The 20425-nt window shown below is 44.9% G+C and overlaps 1 protein-coding gene across 1 annotated transcript in view; it reads left to right on the top strand.

The window, feature by feature from the left end:
• The window catches only part of NAA15 (N-alpha-acetyltransferase 15, NatA auxiliary subunit), an 89045-nt gene that overhangs the window by 23101 nt on the left and 45519 nt on the right, over positions 1-20425 (top strand). Inside the window, exon 7 of the mRNA XM_069743965.1 lies at positions 1534-1653. Within this exon, the coding sequence (XP_069600066.1) occupies positions 1534-1653 (120 nt within the window). The remainder of the gene's footprint in view (positions 1-1533; positions 1654-20425) is intronic.

Here is a 20425-nt window from a genome sequence, read left to right on the forward strand (position 1 = left end):
AAAGTCTTTTCAGAGGGTCATTTATTATTCAACCCCTCAACCCACCAGAATTCTGTTTGGTTCCCCTAAAGTATTAAGAAGTAGTTCAGGCACAAAGAACAATGAGCTTCACATGTTTAGATTAATTATCTCTTTTTCCAGCCTTTTCTGACTATTTAAGACCCTCCCCAAACTTGTGAACAGCACTCATACATGGTCAACATGGGAAAGACAAAGGAGCATTCGAAGGCCATCAGAGACAAGATCGTGGAGGGTCACAAGGCTGGCAAGGGGTACAAAACCCTTTCCAAGGAGTTGGGCTTACCTGTCTCCACTGTTGGGAGCATCATCCGGAAGTGGAAGGCTTATGGAACTACTGTTAGCCTTCCACGGCCTGGACAGCCTTTGAAAGTTTCATCCCGTGGCGAGGCCAGGCTTGTCCGAAGAGTCAAGGCTAACCCAAGGACAACAAGGAAGGAGCTCCGGGAAGATCTCATGGCAGTGGGGACATTGGTTTCAGTTAATAAGTAACGTACTCCACCGCAATGGTCTCCGTTCCAGATGAGCCCGTAAGGTGCCTTTACTTTCAAAGCGTCATGTCAAGGCTCGTCTACAGTTTGCTCATGATCACTTGGAGGACTCTGAGACTGACTGGTTCAAGGTTCTCTGGTCTGATGAGACCAAGATCGAGATCTTTGGTGCCAACCACACACGTGACGTTTGGAGACTGGATGGCACTGCATACGACCCCAAGAATACCATCCCTACAGTCAAGCATGGTGGTGGCAGAATCATGCTGTGGAGCTGTTTCTCAGCCAAGGGGCCTGGCCATCTGGTCCGCATCCATGGGAAGATGGATAGCACGGCCTACCTGGAGATTTTGGCCAAGAACCTCCGCTCCTCCATCAAGGATCTTAAGATGGGTCGTCATTTCATCTTCCAACAAGACAACGACCCAAAGCACACAGCCAAGAAAACCAAGGCCTGGTTCAAGAGGCAAAAAATCAAGGTGTTGCAGTGGCCTAGTTAGTCTCCTGACCTTAACCCAATTGAAAACTTGTGGAAGGAGTTCAAGATTAAAGTCCACATGAGACACCCAAAGAACCTAGATAACTTGGAGAAGATCTGCATGGAGGAGTGGGCCAAGATAACTCCAGAGACCTGTGCCGGCCTGATCAGGTCTTATAAAAGACGATTATTAGCTGTAATTGCAAACAAAGGTTATTCCACAAAATATTAAACCTAGGAGTTGAATAATAATTGACCCACGCTTTTATGTTTAAAATTTATAAAAATTTAACTGAGCAACAAAACTTTTTGGTTTGTAAGATTTATGCATCTGTTAATAAATCCTGCTCTTGTTTGAAGTTTGAAGGCTCTAACTTATTTGCATCTTATTAAACCTGCTAAATCTGCAGGGGGTTGAATACTACTTGTAGGCACTGTATTTATCACTGCCACATACTAATTTTAACATTGTATTGCTGAAGTCGCCATGTAGCTCTAGCCATATAGTATATTTGTGGCAATATATTATTTTCATTTTTTTTTCAGGTGACTTGTTTCTTCGTTTGGGTCGCCTTGAAGAGTCTGCAGATGTCTACAGAGGTTTGCTGGACAGAAGCCCAGAGAACTGGGCGTATTATAAAGGTTTAGAGAAGGCTCTTAAGCCAGGTAAGGTCTAGTAAGGTTAAAATTCCATAGATAAAAAGATAAGATCAAAACCAATACAGTTGTTTAAAAAATTGTGTGAAATGGCTAAAGTCTGTATTATTCCAGAGACACTTAAAAGATTCTCTAGTCTATTTCATTCTTTTCTTCCTAGCGCTGCTGCAGGTGATTGAAAGGTTTCCCCCAATGAACGCACAAGGCAAAGACGTGTCAATCACCTCTAGCAGTGATGGGTGGAGGCAGCGCAGACTGACTAGTCTTGTCCCTAATTATTATTATTATTATTGTTGCACCATTTAATCCATGGTGCTTTAAATATGAATAGGGGGTATACATAATAAAAAGAAGTAAAATAATCATGAATAATACAAGTCACCGACTCGTACAGGAGGAGAGAGAACCCTTCCCGCAAGGGCTCACAGTCTACAAGGGATGGGTGAAGATACAGTAGGCGAGGGGAGAGCTGGTCATGCAGCAGTATGGTGGAGTAAGGGTTACTGGAGGTTGTAGGCTTGTCGGAAGAGTTTGGTCTTCGGGTTCATTTTGAAGGTTTCCACAGTAGGCAAGAGTCTGATATGTTGGGGTAGAGCGTTCCGGATGATGGGGGATGCACAGGAGAAATCTTGTATGTATTTATACAAGAGAAGAGGCGATAAAAGGGTAATAGAGAAGGAGATATTGTGAGGATCGGAGGTTGCATGTAGGTAAGTGCGATGAAACTAAGTTGCAGAAGTATGGAGGAGACAGGTTGTTGACGGCTTTGTATGCCATGGTTAGTGTTTTGAACTGGAGTCTCTGGGCAATGGGGAGACCGTGAATGAGAGGAGAGGCCTGTGAAAAGCGTTGGGATTGGTGGATTAGTCGGGCTGCAGAGTTTAGAATAGATTAGAGAGGTGCGAAAGTGTTAGAAGGGAGGCCACAGAGCAGGAGGTTGCACTAGTCGAGGTGGCAGATGATAACATGCACTAGTGTTTTTGCAGATTCTTGATTAAAGATGTACTGATCCGTGAAATACTTTTGAGTTTGAGTCAGCAAGAGGTGGAAAGGGCTTGGAAATGTGGTTTGAAGGAGAGAGCAGAGTCAAGGCTTACCCTGATACAGCAAGCTTGTGGGACTGGGGAGCGTGAGCAGAATTTTTGTTTTTGTCCTTGTTAAGTTTTAGAAATCAAGCAGAGAAGAAGGATGCAATTGCGGACAGATATTATGGGATTGTGGTTAGTAAGGTGATATTGGGTCCAGAGATGTAGATCTGTGTGTCATCAGCATAGAGATGATCGTGAAAGCCGTGGGGCTCTATGAGCTGTCCCAGGCCGAAGGTGTAGATGGAGAAGAGCAGGGGTCCTAGAACTTAACTGAACCTTGGGGGACACGGACAGGGGGCAAGATGATGATGATGAGGAGGAGGAGGAGGTGGTGGTGGTGGTGTGTGTGATGCTGAATGTCCGGTCTGTTTGGTATAAAGAGATCCAAAATGGGGCTAAGGCTGTAATGTCAAGAGATGAGGAAATGGTCTACTGTGTTGAAGGTAGAGGACAGGTTCAGGAGTAGGAGGACAGAGTAATGTCGCTTGGCTTTGGTGGTTAGTAGGTCATTGTTGACTTTAGTTAGGGTAGTTTTGGTTGAATGATTTTGTCGGAAATCAGATTTTAACCGGTCGAAAAGGGAGAAGGAAGAGAGGTGGGAGGATGGCTCAAGATGGACATACTGTTCCAGTAGTTTTGAGGCATCGGGGAGAAGTGATATGGGGGAACAGGTCGAGAGAGGGCTTTTTGAGGATGGTTGTGATCGAGGCATATTTAAGCGTGAGGGAAAGAAACCAGTTGTTACTGATAGGTTGAAGAAATGGATTAGGGTTGGGATGAGGTGGGACAGGATTTGGTCAAGTGCACAGGTGATGAGATGTGATCTGGAGAGTAGAGAGGAAACCATCTTCTGTAATGGTGGTGAAGCTGATTTTGGAGCAAGAGGATTGAGTAGTTAGGCCACATTCTCACGTTCCTTTTTATTCTGTGGGTTCTCCCGCAGCGGATTTGATAAATCTGCAGGGCAAACCCGCTGCGGTTATCCCTGCAGATTTATCGCGGTTTGTCCTGCGGGTTCCGCTGCGGGATTTACCCCTACTATTGATGCTGCATATGCAGCAATATGCAGCATCAATAGTAGTGTTAAAAATAATAAAATCATGGTATACTCACCCTCTGACGTCCCGATCTCCTGGGCGCTGCAGGCGGCAGTCCGGTTCCAAAGATGCTGTGCGACCAGGACCTTCGGTGACGTCACCGAAGGTCCTGGTCGCATAGCAAACCTGAGACCAGACGGCCGCGTGCAGCGCTGAGACTTCCGTGGGTGAGTATACATGATTTTTTATTTTAATTCTTTTTTTTTTTTAATACAGATATGGTTCCCGGGGCCTGGAGGAGAGTCTCCTCTCCTCCACCCCGGGTATAACCCGCACATTATCCGCATTACTTCCCGCATGGTGGGCACAGCCCCATGCGGGAAGTAAGCGGATCAATGCACTTCTATGGGTGCAGAATCGCTGCGATTCTGCACAAAGAAGTGACATGGTCCTTCTTTTTTTCCGCAGCAATTCTGCGCGGTTTTTTTCGGGTTTTTCCGCATCATGTGCACTGCGGTTTCTGTTTTCCATAGGGTAACATTGTACTGTACCCTGCATGGAAAACAGCTGCGGACCCGCAGTGGCAAAATCGCCGCGGTTCCGCAGTAAAAACCGCATAGTGTGTATGATGGGGGGTCCTTCATGTCTTTTGAACAGTTGCAGATCAAGCATGGTATACAAAGATCCCAGTTCTTTCGATATTTACAGTTAAGGTCAGCCGTACAATCACATATGAGACAGTCAGGTACAGGTCGCGCTATATCCTCTTTACCCTTGATAGGAATTCTCAAGTCACAGGGACCCCAGGGTCTTATTTCCTCCCTATATACTTACATGCTATCTTCGGGAGACGCATCTACTGTTAACTCTGTTAGGGGGAAGTGGGAGGGACTTCTTTCTAATATGCATGGGGAGGAATGGGAGGACATTCTTGAATCCCCAACCAAAGTATCCCCATCAGTTAATAACAGAATGATTCAACTGTACATAATGCATCAATCATATTTAACTCCGACACGGCTTTTTAGAATGGGTCGATTTCAAACATCAGAATGTATGCGTTGTCACTCCTTAGATGCAGACTTCATTCACATGATATGGTGCTGTCCTGTTGTTTTTCAATACTGGAGGGAGGTGACTTCACTACTTACATCACTGTTGTCCATCCCGGTTCCCCTTGACCCACTAGTATGTATATTTGGAGTATGGGAGGAGGAGAATTGGGATCACTATATACTGATATTTTTTTACGTGAGGCACTCTTTATGGCAAGAAAGGTATTGGCTTTGAGATGGATGGGTAATACAAACCCAACTAGGGGAGCATGGATCGAACTGGTCAACTCTATCATTCCATATGAGCGCACGCTGTATCAAAACAGAGGATGTCCGGGCAAATTCGAAAAAATCTGGGGCAGGTGGAATTCTTCCCACCTTACTCTATAGAATTGTTGTATAGTAGAGGTGTTGAGAGAAGACTAATGTAGAATACGGCGACAAGTTAGTAGTTAGTAGTTAGCGTAGATAGAGTATATTTGTAAAAATTCATGTGTTACCAATAATCTAACAGTTTTAATAATCACAGTACAATGTTGGTTATGGATGATAACTGTATTCTATTCCGAACTTAATAATATGCAATTTATATATGTTACAGTTTATGTATGACAATCTTGGATGCAAAATGTTTGTAACATTACTGTTTTGTCGTCAATAAACGAATTAAAAAAAAAAAAAAACAAACTGCATAGTGTGAACATGGCCTTATGAGGAGAGGCTGTGGGTACTTAAGGCCAAAGTTTTCTCTGATGTAGTCAATCTTCTGCTTGAAGAATGAGGCAAAGGAGAAGAGGGACTAGGTGCTGGAGGACAGAGGATAGAATTTAAAGTGTTGAATAGTTGTTTACGGTTGTGAGACATGAAGGATATGAGAGATGAGGTTTGTTTTGCAGCAGTGAGTGTGGACTTGAAATTGGGATTGTTTTGTATGTGACTAAGTGTTTTTTTGAATGGGATCTCTTTCATCTCCGCTCAGCTACCCTTGAAGTTTATTTCTTCTGCATCGCTCTGTTGCTTACCCCATGTTCAGGGCATTGCAGTAGCTTAGGTATCCATGGTTACGACAACTAACAACTAACTCACTATAAGAGTGGTCATAACCATAGATACCTTAGCTACTCCAATGACATGCACTATATTACATTTTTAATTAGAGGTATTTGCTAATAATAATAACGGTATTATCAATAATAATAATAATAATAATAATAATTTTAATTACACCTACTATATTGGGATAGGGTCTTGGAGATGGGAGTAGCCCTTTAAGGCTTAAACCACTAGGATCTGTTATGTGATCCTTGCTGTTGCAGCAGGTGCCTAATTGTGCATTACAAGTTCTTTAGTGTTACCTTTAGCTATATAAATTTGATAAAAGCAGACTGATTGTTAAACTACCGTTAGATGAATGATCATCACTATGCCAACACGACCAGACCCATTTTAATCTGTCCACTGTTATAGTCCTTCAGACTGGCCCACATGTTCAACCATGAAGGAGGGAAGATCCTTCTAGTGGATGTAACTTTTAAAGCTGGTAGACTTGTTTCCAGCTGGTGACTGCCCGTGATCATACACCGAGGTAGCAAATGTCTTTAAATTAAGCTTCATGCATATATCTATGAGGCTGAATGCTGAGCAAATGAGAGTGGAGCCATGGCCACAGAGCCAGACTGTTGCTCTTAATGTTGGAATTTCTGTGTCCGTATAGATATATTAGCATCTCTACTGCAGATGGCTGCGGACCCTCTGAGGATGTGCTCGGAGATCACTGGGTCTTTGTAGCACTGCTAAAACTATTTGGACACAAGGCACAATGCAGGGGTGGTTAGATCTGTGCTCATTTTGCCGAGGGAGGAAGCTGCACATAGCGGAGCAGCAGCAGTATGTGAATGAGGTCTACTGCACACTGATTCATTACCCACACTCCTGGGCTCTGGTAAGGAGAGCTGAGCATAGTCCATGGGTTTACTGCTCCCTTAGAAGGTGAAGCACTGCTCCCCTAGTACTGGGTAATGCCATAGTCTGTGTTCTCTTCACTGCCTATGTGATGAATGTACACGGGGTACTCTGTGAGTGGGATTTTTTTATGCCAGCCTTAATAAATTAGGTGCATCTTACACCAGCATACTCTTTATTAACCCCCTCCCGACCTTTGACGCCACGTAGGCGTCATGAAAGTCGGTGCCATTCCGACCCATGACGCCTATGTGGCGTTGTCGGGGTCGTCACGACAATACCCTTCATCCACCAGTCATTCCAAATCAGATTAGGAGCATGTTGGTACCGGATAAGAATGAGTCAGACACAATGCTGGTTCAAACTCATTGCACGCTCGTGTGTAACGTCACAGCAACTGAACTGTTTATTTCATATACATAACATTATATAGTCCATTGGGGGAAGGTGTGCAGAGGGCGGGGTTAGGCGGGGTTTAAGCAATGTATCTAGTATTCAGTCCCTCTGATTGGCTATGACATCATCTGATGAATCTTCCTTTGTCCACATCTTGTTAAGTTTCCATTTCTCCAGAAACGATACTTTAGCTTCAGAAACGAAAGTAGATTCTTGGCAAGTACAAAATCTAAGGCAAAAGTGAATACTGGCAGCCATCTTAAATACAGTTAAATTTGCATTTAGCAAGCAAAGAGGAAAAACTTATTGTTTCACAGCATAAGAATATATAAAAGTACAAAAGAGTATAAAGACATATATTTTTACCTTGACAATCCCCCCTAAACACTAAGTTTTTCCCTAAAAAGATAGATCCTTTGAGACTGTCCATGTGATGGGGAAAGGGGAGGTGGATTTCTTCATCCAGACACCTCAGAAGCTCTCCCCTTGTGAGAGGCCTCCAGGCAGCTGAACCCTTCACTAGACTCTGGTGAGTCTACTTCTTGGTTGAGGAAGGTGCCAGTCGGAGTTGCCTCAGTGATAACCTTTTTATACAGGGGAATAACACAACAGAGGATTATCGATCTAACTACAAGAAGGGCAATCAGTACCAGACAAGCTTGTTGAAGGAATCCCTTGAGCCCACCCAACCAACCGGAAAAGAAAGATGTGTCTACTCCTGCATTAGTTTTTAATTCTGCTGCTAACCCATTTATCTTCTTAAGGGCTATCATGGTCTTTCCATTTACCCCAGAGTTCTGAGGGATATAGGTACAACATTCCTCTCCCACCATCCCACAGACTCCTCCTTTCTCAGCTAAGATCATATCAAGGGCTAGTCGGTTTTGGAGGGTCATTCTAGTGTTAGGGCGCAACTCCTCAACTATACCCTGCAAAGCATCACAGGTAAAATTGACAAACCTTTGTTCACTGTAATATGTGTAATTGATCCAATCAACATTCTTATTAATCTGCACCTGTGGATTAAAGAAGCAAAGCCAACATAGATCTGGTTCTCGGCTTTAAATTGGTCAGGCACCCCCCTTGGCACTCCAATGCCATCGACATATAACAATGGATCTTCTTCATAACTCATGTGGAGCTGATCAAGGCTTCTCCTCTTTCTGGTATATTCATCAGGTGTCTCTGGATCCCAAGGCAAAATCTTGAACTGCATAGCTAGTTTAACAAGGGTGCATTGACCTGTCCAGGTATTAGGCAACCTAGGACGGAGCTTACCATCTCCACATAACCAATAAATGTCGTACATGTACTGTGTATGTTTAGTTAGGAAATCAGTATCTAGGGAACTGTTCTCTTTACAGAAACCTGTCTTGAAGACCCCTACTGATGTACCTGTAGTGTCATGGGAATTATAGCAGGTATAATTATCAGCTAATACGGTTATCCCTCCTGGGACCTTTAGTTTAGGTGCTTCATGAATTAGTGGGACATAATCTGAGCAATCAGTGGACTTTAGACCCTTCAACAGTTTCATAACACAGACAGTGGTATTGTCATCAGGAAAAAACAATGCATATGTGTATAGATGTGTATTCGCTGCAGCACAAGCAACATATCCTACAGAGATATTCTGGACTCGTACATTGTATCTTACCCATTCTAACCATAAATTTGTCCTTGGGGCTGTTTATGTTTCTATAGAGAAGACTTCTTGCCAACTAAGACCTAGAATGGGGATTACTTCGTTAACTATATTTTGCAAACATTCACCTGGGCCTGTTTTAGCTGTACTGGTAACGGGGGCCTTGGTTGGTCTGAAACTAATATCCTGGAGCTGTATATGGCCTAAATTCCCATAGTATCCACTATTAAACACATTATGAAAATATCTTCCCAGCACAATTGTTATCTCTGGTAACACATATATAATACTGGATAATTCCCTCTACCACCCGCTGAGTCTCGGGGCACTTGACTACATCGCAGAAATCAAATCACCAGATATTTACCGGGGCCGTTAGGTTTACCCAAAGAATAGTGGCACCGGAATTCTTATTTACAATAGGGACCGAGGAGGTAGGGGCGAGGATGGCCCCCAGCCTCAGGACCAAAAACAACAGCAACATTTTCCTTCGATCATCACTGTGACTAAGCGCTGGTTCGGTCTCTTTTGCAGTGTAAAGCGTAGATCCAGGTGCTCTTTCCTTCAAGTTTTACTGACATAGCTTTTCACGACCATAAAACCACCAGGCTTCAAATTGTGACCAATATCGGTTTCTGCTGAATCTGGAAGGGAAAAAGAAACTAAAACATGGGTGTTAGCAACATTTCTACTAAACTGAATAACATATTGAACAGCACGGTCAGTTTCTTCTGACAACTACTGAGACTGAAAATTTGCAACTGAGAACCTAGCACCAAACAATATCTCATATGGGGACAGGCCATGTTTTGCAATAGGGGTAGTACGAATGTGTAAGAGCCCTGGCCATGGAGCCGTAGTCTCCTGCATCATTTTGGTCAATTGTCCCTTCAGTGTGCTGTTCAGCCTCTTAACTTTCCCACTGGATTGTGGAGAGTATGGAGTATGGAGGGCTACAGTGGATCCAAGCATTGTCAGAACCTCCTGATACACATGAGAAGAAAAGTCCGGGCCTTGGTCACTTTCAGCAACTTCTGGAACACCATATCTGCATATAACTTCCATCACCAGTTTCTTTGCTGTGATCTTTGCAGTCACGTTGGTAACGGGGAATGCTTCTGGCCAACTGGAGAACATGTCGACAACCACCAGACAATATTCATACCTTCAGACTTCGGCAACATGATGAGGTCCACCTGGAGCCTTTGGAAAGGATAGTCGGGCTTAGCAAGATGCTTCGGGGGTACACGTTGAAGTTGACCGGAATTGCAGGTCTGACAGATACCTCGATGTGTGGGCCCATGCGCCCACGTGGCAATAGCAGGGTACATCTGCTTAGGGAGACACACAAGTTGGTCCTTTTTCCAGCGACCATTGTCCATACGTGCTCCATCAGCTTTCCACTGCTTCACTTCTTCCTTTGGAGACATTCTCTGCATCGTCATTAAGCGGTCTTGCGGGGTCCGGCAGAAAACCTCAGTCTGTCATAGATCATCAGGTTCCTGTAAAGTCAGTGTTTCTTGTAACTGTTTACACTGAGAGCGTGTGGTCACCATAGCTGGTATGGTCAGTTCAACGGGTAGGAGAGCAGCAGCTTTTGCTTGCATATCCGCAAAGGCATTACCAACAGTCTGTGGACTGTTCCATGGTACCGTGCTCCTTAACTTTGATAATGGCCACCTGGGTAGGTAATTCGATTGAGTCCATGAGGGCTTTAACAGCTTCAACATTCTTCACTGAGTCCCGGCGGTAGTAACAAACCCTCGATTGGTTCATAGGCTCCGAAATCATGAGCAATACCAAATGCTTACAGTGAGTCTGTGTATATTAGCCCACCTGTCTTTGGCTTGTGCTGACAGGGAGGGAGTGAGTGAGTGCAGCTCCGTGCACTACAGTGTCTTCCGTAGTAACAGCGTATCATGTGTGAAATCTGCCAAAATCATCACCATATCTTGAACAGTCTTTCAGGGCCTTGTAGAGAAATTGCATTATGCGGGATGCGTCCGGTATCCACTGACAACAATAAGTACATAGTCCAAGAAAACGCTGGAGTTCAGTCTCATCTTTTGGGAATGGAAGGGAGCTGACGGCTATTTTTTTCTTTCTTCTGTGAGGTGTCTGGCACCCTGAAGGAGACAGTGACCCAAAAATATCACTTGACCAAGGCAGAACCGAAGTTTCAAGGCCGAAGCCCGACAGTTCAGATCTGCCAGATACTTGCGAAAACTAACAGTGGCAACAATGGCTTCCTGCTCTGTCTGTGTACACAACAAAAAAACAAAAAAATTACCCACATACTGAAGTAACGTGACATAGGCATATTCTAACTGACAGGGTTAGAGACACTATCCCCCCTATTTTTTTTTTTTTCTACAGGCATTATTGAGGGTGGATCTGGGCCTATCAGGGCCATCATAACCGTGGAAAGGGCATGTAAGATATACATCTCATTATACTCATCTACATAGGGGTTATATAACATAAATACCATCTGACCATCATCTTGGCTCACCAACTCTCTAGGTCTGCTCAGGTGCACTTATACGTCCATCATATTCTCTTTGTCTGTATAATGGGAAAGGTTTGTTCTCAGGGTCAGCCAATTATTCAGAGGGCTTTCAGGGATAATACTCCTGTATCTGTCTTACACTACCTGGTGTGGTTGGTTCTCTGGTGGTGGGGGTGACTAGATGACCGGTTGGGGGTGACATGACATGCTGGTCTACAGCTCCTTCCCAAAAGGATTACTGTCAGCTTACTCCCAAAATTAATGTCCCCACTACCCACTATCCTGTGTCAGCTTATCACTACATGTGATCTTATCTGGACAGGAATCAGTGTAATTCACTTAGGTTGCAGCACAGATTATACAAGTATTTCTCCAGTCTGGGTTTGTCTGACCGCAATATTTACAAATCCATCTGTCCTATCTTGGTCTGAGAATTAACATGGCGAGAGAGATTTCCAGACACAGGGTTAAAATGAATATTGGAATATGAGACTAGATTTGCATAAGGGAGGGGGAGCTGGAGCTGAAGTCTTCTGCTTCTTGGGCCACTGATAAGGAAGCGAGCTGCGAGTTGTGTCCTTGAAGCTGCGAGGGGAGGGGGACTAGAGAGCGAGTGAGGATCGCTGCAGCTGCTGATACAGACTGGGTTAAGTTCTTCTGGAAACTTTGGCCCCCCTTTCTCTGCCCGCAGCACAAAGAGGAGACATCAGAAAAACAATTCGCGCAGGGGTTCACCCCTCCCATCGGCCACAGACACACAGATAAGAATTTACAGCATTCCTCAACACAAAAGAAGAAAACCAACAACGCAGCTATTTGACTCCCTCCTCCCATTGGATGTCTCGGAAAACCACACAGTGTGACGAAATACAGCAGTTCTCAGACTCAATTAATTTCTACAAAACCTTCACACAACTCATTTGCCAGAACACCCTAGAAAAACTAATAATTGAGGTATTTTATAGCCAAACACGGGCTCTGCATCCTTTCATCTTTCCTCTCCATCAACCTTTTTGCTCGTTCTTTATGAGATGGTGCCATGTAGACAGCTGCAATCTCCCTGTCGAGGGCAATCCTACATGCTTGTACAACCTCTCAACATTCTTGACTGCCTTCTTGCCCTCCCGTGACTCTTCTATTGTCTTGACTTCCACAGCATCCTCATCTAACTCGTGGGGCACGGACTTCTTCTTTAAGAGACGTAACATGACTCACAGAATACTACGCCCTTCTGCAGTAGGCCGCTGACAGCGACAGCAACACGTGTGTCCTAACACGGAGCCTCGCGCTCCACGTGTTATGAATAAAGAGCCTCGCGCTCAATATTTTTCCCTAACCTGAACACCAGTGATTACAGTCTGTCCTGTCACGATATTCTAAACGTTGGGAGGCTGTCTCCTAGTGAGACCCCTCCACTGTGTTTCTGGTGGTCCCCCTCTTGGGACGTCTTAATTACCGATATGTGCAAGTGTGTGCAAGTGTTTCTGGTGGTCCCCCTCTTGGGACGTCTTAATTACCGATATGTGCAAGTGTGTGCAAGTGTTTCTGGTGGTCCCCCTCTTGGGACGTCTTAATTACCGATGTATGTGCGTGCAATATCACAGAGGCTACGTCTCCTATCCCAATCCACAAACTTCTCAATCTTTCACTCTATCACTACTAGGCAACAGTCACGGGTAGGGTGGTTGAATGGAGTACAATGACCGGTGGAGGAGGTGTGGTGTACACGAGGACGCGCAGAGTGCGACGTCTCTCAGTTGCTGGTTCGAAGCGTGGCACGGGATCGCGCTCGGTCTCACCACTCGACCAGTCACTCCCCAGACCCAAGGAGACCACAGACTAACCAATAATGGCTGAAACACTAGCAAGTGTGACACATACATAGTATGCGATCTCCACTTACCGTGTTTGGAGGGTGATCAGTCCTCGAGGTCAGCCACTACGGGTGTCGTCCACGGACGTCCAGGCATGGGTCCAGGGGGTCTCGGATCCCTTGACAGCGTCATGGAAAGATCGCGTCCCTGCAGGCCGGGTGAAAGGGTTAACTCCCATTTCACCCGATCTGCAGGGACAGGGGGAGTGGTAGTTTAGCCCAGGGGGGGTGGCTTCACCCCCTCGTGGCTACGATCGCTCTGATTGGCTGTTGAAAGTGAAACTGCCAATCAGAGCGATTTGTAATATTTCACCTATTATAACGGGTGAAATATTACAATCCAGCCATGGCCGATGCTGAAATATCATCGGCCATGGCTGGAAATACTAGTGTGCCCCCACCCCACCCCACCGATCGCCCCCCCGGACCTCCGATCTGTCCGGTACACAGCTCCGGCTCCCCTCCGTCCAGTGCTCCGCTCCCCACCGTGCTCTTGTCCGCTCCCCCCGTGCTCCAATCACCCCCCCGTGCTCCAATCACCCCCCCTGCACTCCGATCCACCCCCCCCCGGTGCTCCATTCCAGCCCCCCCGTGCTCCGTTCCACGCCCCCCGTGCTCCGTTCCACCCCTCCCGCACTCCGATTCCCCCCCCCCGTGCTCCGATCCCCCCCCCGTGGTCCCCCCCACCCCATCATACTTACCGATCCAGCCGGGGTCCCGTCCGTCTTCTCCCTGGGCGCCGCCATCTTCCAAAATGGCGGGCGCATGCGCAGTGCGCCCGCCGAATCTGCCAGCCGGCAGATTCGTTCCAAAGTGCATTTTGATCACTGAGATAGATTATATCTCAGTGATCAAAATAAAAAAAATAATAAATGACCCCCCCCCTTTGTCACCCCCATAGGTAGGGACAATAAAAAAATAAAGAAATTTTTTTTTTCCACTAATGTTAGAATAGGGTTAGGGGTAGGGGTAGGGGTAGGGTTAGGGGTAGGGTTCGGGTTAGGGCTAGGGGTAGGGTTAGGGGTAGGGTTAGGGGTAGGGTTAGGGCTAGGGTTAGGGTTTCGGTATGTGCACACGTATTCTGGTCCTCTGCGGATTTTTCCGCTGCGGATTTGATAAATCCGCAGTGCTAAACCGCTGCGGATTTATGGCGGATTTACCGCGGTTTTTCTGCGCATTTCACTGCGGTTTTACAACTGCGATTTTCTATTTGAGCAGTTGTAAAACCGCTGCGGAATCCGCACAAAGAAGTGACATGCTGCGGAATGTAAACCGCTGCGTTTCCGTGCAGTTTTTCCGCAGCATGGGCACAGCGATTTTTGTTTCCCGTAGGTTTACATTGAACTGTAAACTCGTGGGAAACTGCTGCGGATCCGCAGCGTTTTCCGCAGCGTGTGCACATACCTTTAGAATTAGGCTATGTGCACACGGTGCGGATTTGGCTGCGGATCCGCAGCAGTGTTCAATCAGGTTTACAGTACCATGTAAACATATGAAAAACCAAATCCGCTGTGCCCATGGTGCGGAAAATACCGCGCGGAAACGCTGCGTTGTATTTTCCGCAGCATGTCAATTCTTTGTGCGGATTCCGCAGCGTTTTACACCTGTTCCTCAATAGGAATCCGCAGGTGAAATCCGCACAAAAAACACTGGAAATCCGCGGAAAATCCGCAGGTAAAACCCAGTGCCTTTTACCCGCGGATTTTTCAAAAATGGTGCGAAAATATCTCACACGAATCCGCAACGTGGGCACATAGCCTTAGGGTTAGGGTTGGAATTAGGGTTGTGGTTAGGGTTAGGGTTGGAATTAGGGTTGTGGTTAGGGGTGTGTTTAGGGTTATGGCTACAGTTGGGATTAGGGTTAGGGGTGTGTTGGGGTTAGTGTTGGAGGTAGAATTGAGGGGTTACCACTGTTTAGGCACATCAGGGGTCTCCAAACGCAACATGGCGCCACCATTGATTCCAGCCAATCTCGTATTCAAAAAGTCAAATGGTGCTCCCTCACTTCCGAGCCCTGACGTGTGCCCAAACAGTGGTTTACCCCCACATATGGGGTACCAGCATACTCAGGACAAACTGCGCAACAATTACTGGGGTCCAATTTCTCCTGTTACCCTTGTGAATCAAAAAAAATGCTTGCTAAAACATAATTTTTGAGGAAAGAAAAATGATTTTTTATTTTCACGGCTCTGCATTATAAACTTCTATGAAGCACTTGGGGGTTCAAAGTGCTCACCACACATCTAGATAAGTTCCTTTCGGGGTCTAGTTTCCAAAATGGGGTCACTTGTGGGGGGTTTCTACTGTTTAGCCACATCAGGGGCTCTGCAAACGCAACGTGACGCCCGCAGAGCATTCCATCAAAGTCTGCATTTCAAAACGTCACTACTTCACTTCCGAGCCTCGGCATGTGCCCAAACAGTGGTTTACCCCCACATATGGGGTATCAGCGTACTCAAGAGAAACTGGACAACAACTTTTGGGGTCCAGTTTCTTCTGTAACCCTTGGGAAAATAAAAAATTCTGGGCTAAATAATTATTTTTGAGGAAAGAAAACGTATTTATTATTTTCACGGCTCTGCATTATAAACTTCTATGAAGCACTTGGGGGTTCAAAGTGCTCACCACACATCTAGATAAGTTCCTTTGGGGGTCTAGTTTCCAAAATGGGGTCACTTGTGGGGGGTTTCTACTGTTAAGCCACATCAGGGGCTCTGCAAACGCAACGTGACGCCCACAGAGCATTCCATCAAAGTCTGCATTTCAAAACGTCACTACTTCACTTCCGAGCCCCGGCATGTGCCCAAACAGTGATTTACCCCCACATATGGGGTATCATCGTACTCAGGAGAAACTGGACAACAACTTTTGGGGTCAAATTTCTCCTGTTACCCTTGGGAAAATAAAAAATTGCAGGCTAAAAGATCATTTTTGAGAAAATAATTTTTTTTTTTTTCATGGCTCTGCGTTATAAACTTCTGTGAAGCACTTGGGGGTTCAAAGTCCTCACCACACATCTAGATTAGTTCCTTTGGGGGTCTAGTTTCCAAAATGGTGTCATTTCTGGGGTATCTCCAATGTTTAGGCACACAGGGGCTCTCCAAACGTGACATGGTGTCCGCTAATGATTGGAGCTAATTTTCCATTTAAAAAGCCAAATGGCGTGTCATCCCTTCCGAGCCCTGCCGTGCGCCCAAACAGTGGTTTACCCCCACATATTGGGTATCTGCGTACTCAGGACAAACAGGACAACAATATTTGGGGTCCAATTTCTCCTATTATCCTTGGCAAAATAGGAAATTCCAGGCTAAAAAATCATTTTTGAGGAAAGAAAAATTATTTTTTATTTTCATGGCTCTGCGTTATAAACTTCTGTGAAGCACCTGGGGGTTTAAAGTGCTCAATATGCATCTAGATAAGTTCCTTGGGGGGTCTAGTTTCCAAAATGGGGTCACTTGTGGGGGAGCTCCAATGTTTAGGCACACAGGGGCTCTCCAAACGCGACATGGTGTCCGCTAACAATTGGAGCTAATTTTCCATTCAAAAAGTCAAATGGCGCGCCTTCCCTTCCGAGCCCTGCCGAGTGCCCAAACAGTGGTTTACCCCCACATATGAGGTATCGACGTACTCGGGAGAAATTGCCCAACAAATTTTATGATCCATTTTACCCTACTGCCCATGTGAAAATGAAAAAATTGAGGCGAAAAGAATTTTTTTGTGAAAAAAAAGTACTTTTTCATTTTTACAGATCAATTTGTGAAGCACCTGAGGGTTTAAAGTGCTCACTAGGCATCTAAATAAGTTCCTTGGGGGGTCTAGTTTCCAAAATGGGGTCACTTGTGGGGGAGCGCCAATGTTTAGGCACACAGGAGCTCTCCAAACGCGACATGGTGTCCGCTAACGATGGAAATAATTTTTCATTCAAAAAGTCAAATGGCGCTCCTTCCCTTCCGAGCCTTACCATGTGCCCAAACAGTGGTTTACCCCCACATGTGAGGTATTGGTGTACTCAGGAGAAATTGCCCAACACATTTTAGGATCCATTTTATCCTGTTGCCCATGTGAAAATGAAAAAATTGAGGCTAAAAGAATTTTTTTGTGAAAAAAAAGTACTTTTTCATTTTTACGGATTAATTTGTGAAGCACCTGGGGGTTCAAAGTGCTCACTATGCATCTAGATAAGTTCCTTGGGGCGTCTAGTTTCCAAAATGGGGTCACTTGTGGGGGAGCTCCAATTTTTAGGCACACGGGGGCTCTCCAAACGTGACATGGTGTCCGCTAAAGAGTGGAGCCAATTTTTGATTCAAAAAGTCAAATGGCGCTCCTTCCCTTCCAAGCCCTGCCGTGCGCCCAAACAGTGGTTTACCCCCACATATGAGGTATCAGCGTACTCAGGACAAATTGGACAACAACTTTCGTGGTTCAGTTTCTCCTTTTACCATTGGGAAAATAAAAAAATTGTTGCTAAAAGATAATTTTTGTGACTAAAAAGTTAAATGTTCATTTTTTCCTTCCATGTTGCTTCTGCTGCTGTGAAGCACCTGAAGGGTTAATAAACTTCTTGAATGTGGTTTTGAGTACCTTGAGGGGTGCAGTTTTTAGAATGGTGTCACTTTTGGGTATTTTCAGCCATATAGACCCCTCAAACTGACTTCAAATGTGAGGTGGTCCCTAAAAAAAATGGTTTTGTAAATTTCGTTGTAAAAATGACAAATCGCTGGTCAAATTTTAACCCTTATAACTTCCTAACAAAAAAAAATTTTGTTTCCAAAATTGTGCTGATGTAAAGTAAACATGTGGGAAATGTTATTTATTAACTATTTTGTGTCACATATCTCTCTGGTTTAACAGAATAAAAATTCAAAATGTGAAAATTGCGAAATTTTCAAAATTTTCGCCAAATTTCCGTTTTTATCACAAATAAACGCAGAATTTATTGACCTAAATTTACCACTAACATGAAGCCCAATATGTCACGAAAAAACAATCTCAGAACCGCTAGGATCCGTTGAAGCGTTCCTGAGTTATTACCTCATAAAGGGACACTGGTCAGAATTGCAAAAAACGGCAAGGTCTTTAAGGTCAAAATAGGCTGGGTCATGAAGGGGTTAAGAGGTACTCCTCTCTTGCTCTGCTTGCATAGATTTGCACAAACATTTCCAACAGCTTTTTGATGTTAATCCTAATTAGTGGGGCTGCATGCCTGACATCTGCACGATATATATCTGACGTCTCTTGGCATCGGCTCATTAACCTTTCTTTTAGCACCCGGTGTGTGTGAGACAGGAGGAGGTTGCTTGCCTTTGGCCTCCTGCCACTGTCTGTATGACAGCCACAGCCCCATTAGGACATGCACATGACATCAGAGGCTCCACTCGCTGCAGCTTAATGACATCACTACATCCCTCCTTGTGTCGGCCCACTGACTTCACAGGCAACTACTGTTTAGTGGTGTCGCCACATAATGCAACTCTTCTACAAGGCAATATTCTACAAAACGGGGCATTATTGCTTTGTTGGGGCAGAATGGAGACATTAGAAGTGTCTAAGCCTTACTTTTGATCTGTATAGGGAGCACAACTGCGAGTATTAGGGCGAGTTCACAGTAGGCGTTTTTTCATTGTTTTTATTCAAATTTTTAGCTGCATTTTACAGAACCAGTCAACCTTTTGTTTTTATGCCCTCAGTATTTTGTGCCTTGCATTGCTTTTTTGCTCAATAGTGCATGTGACTGCTTTCCTTTTTTTTTTTTTTTTTTTTCAGCGTTTTTCACCCATTGACATAAATGGATGGTGAAAAATGCTGATAATCCACAGCAAAAACGCAGGTATCAGGTTTTGCTGCGTTTTATTGTGCCAAAACCTGATTCTGTAGAACAGGACTTTTTTATCAGCATGCACAAGAGACAAATCTAGCATGCAAAAAACGCAAGCAAAACCTGCTTTTTTCTGCAGCTTCTTTCCGGCCAAGAGATCAGGTTTTGCTGCAGAAAAAATACTAAAAAAACATCTTGTGTGAACGTACCCTTATAATTGCCATGTGGTAAAGCACAAGAAGAATTGTTTTTACTTTTTTTTACTGTTTGTCACACAAAGGTGACTGATTAGTATGCACTAAAAGGAGCACTGTTAGGCTGCCGTCACACTAGCAGTATTTGGTCAGTATTTTACATCAGTATCTGTAAGCCAAAACCAGGAGTGGGTGATAAATGCAGAAGTGGTGCATATGTTTCTATTATACTTTTCCTCTATTTGTTCCACTCCTGATTTTGGCTTACAAATACTGATGTAAAATTCTGACCAAATACTGCTAGTGTGACGGCAGCCTGACTGTGTTCGGCCTAAGGCTATGTGCACACGTATTCTGGTCCACTGCGGATTTTTCCGCAGCAGATTTGATAAATCCGCAGTGCAAAACCGCTGCGGATTTACCGCGGTTTTTCTGCGATTTTTCACTGTGGTTTTACACCTGCGGTTTTCCATAGGGACAGCTGTAAAACCGCTGTGGAATCCGCAGAAAGAAGTGACATGCTGCGGAATGTAAACCGCTGCGTTTCCGCATGTTTTTTTCCGCAGCATGTGCACAGCGTTTTTTGTTTCCCATAGGTTTGCTTTGAACTGTAAACTTATGAGAAACTGCTGCGGATCCGCAGCGTTTTCCGCATCGTGTGCACATACCCTACGGCTATGTGCACATGTTGCGGATTTTGCTGCAGGTCTGCAGCTGCGGGTCTGCAGCTGTGGGTCCGCAGCAGCTTTCCATGCGTTTACAGTACAATGTAAACCTATGGAAAATGCAATCCGCAGTGCACATGCTGCGGAAAAAAAACGCGTGGAAACTCTACGGTTCACATTCTGCAGCATGTCCATTCTTTGTGCGGATTCCGCAGCGGTTTACACCTGCAGTGCCTTTTACCTGCGGATTTCTCAAATCCACTGCGGAAAAATCCGCACAGCTCAAAACCACGTGTGCACATACCCTAAAAGGGTCATTACTGCAACTACTCCCCAGAATTGGTAAGAGGAGTGTTTACCTGGCTGTTAAATAGTTAGGTCCATATATATTTGGACAGACAACATTTTTGCATTGATGAGTGCTTTCTTTCTCAGGATGATTTTGCCACTCCTAATATTGTAGCAATTTCATGGATGGGTTTTTCTGTTTTCGCAGCTTTAAGATTGCTTGTTTCACTTGCATGGAGAGCTCCTTTGACGGC

The sequence above is a fragment of the Ranitomeya imitator genome, chromosome 1, assembly GCF_032444005.1.
Source record: "Ranitomeya imitator isolate aRanImi1 chromosome 1, aRanImi1.pri, whole genome shotgun sequence".
NCBI lineage: Eukaryota > Metazoa > Chordata > Amphibia > Anura > Dendrobatidae > Ranitomeya > Ranitomeya imitator.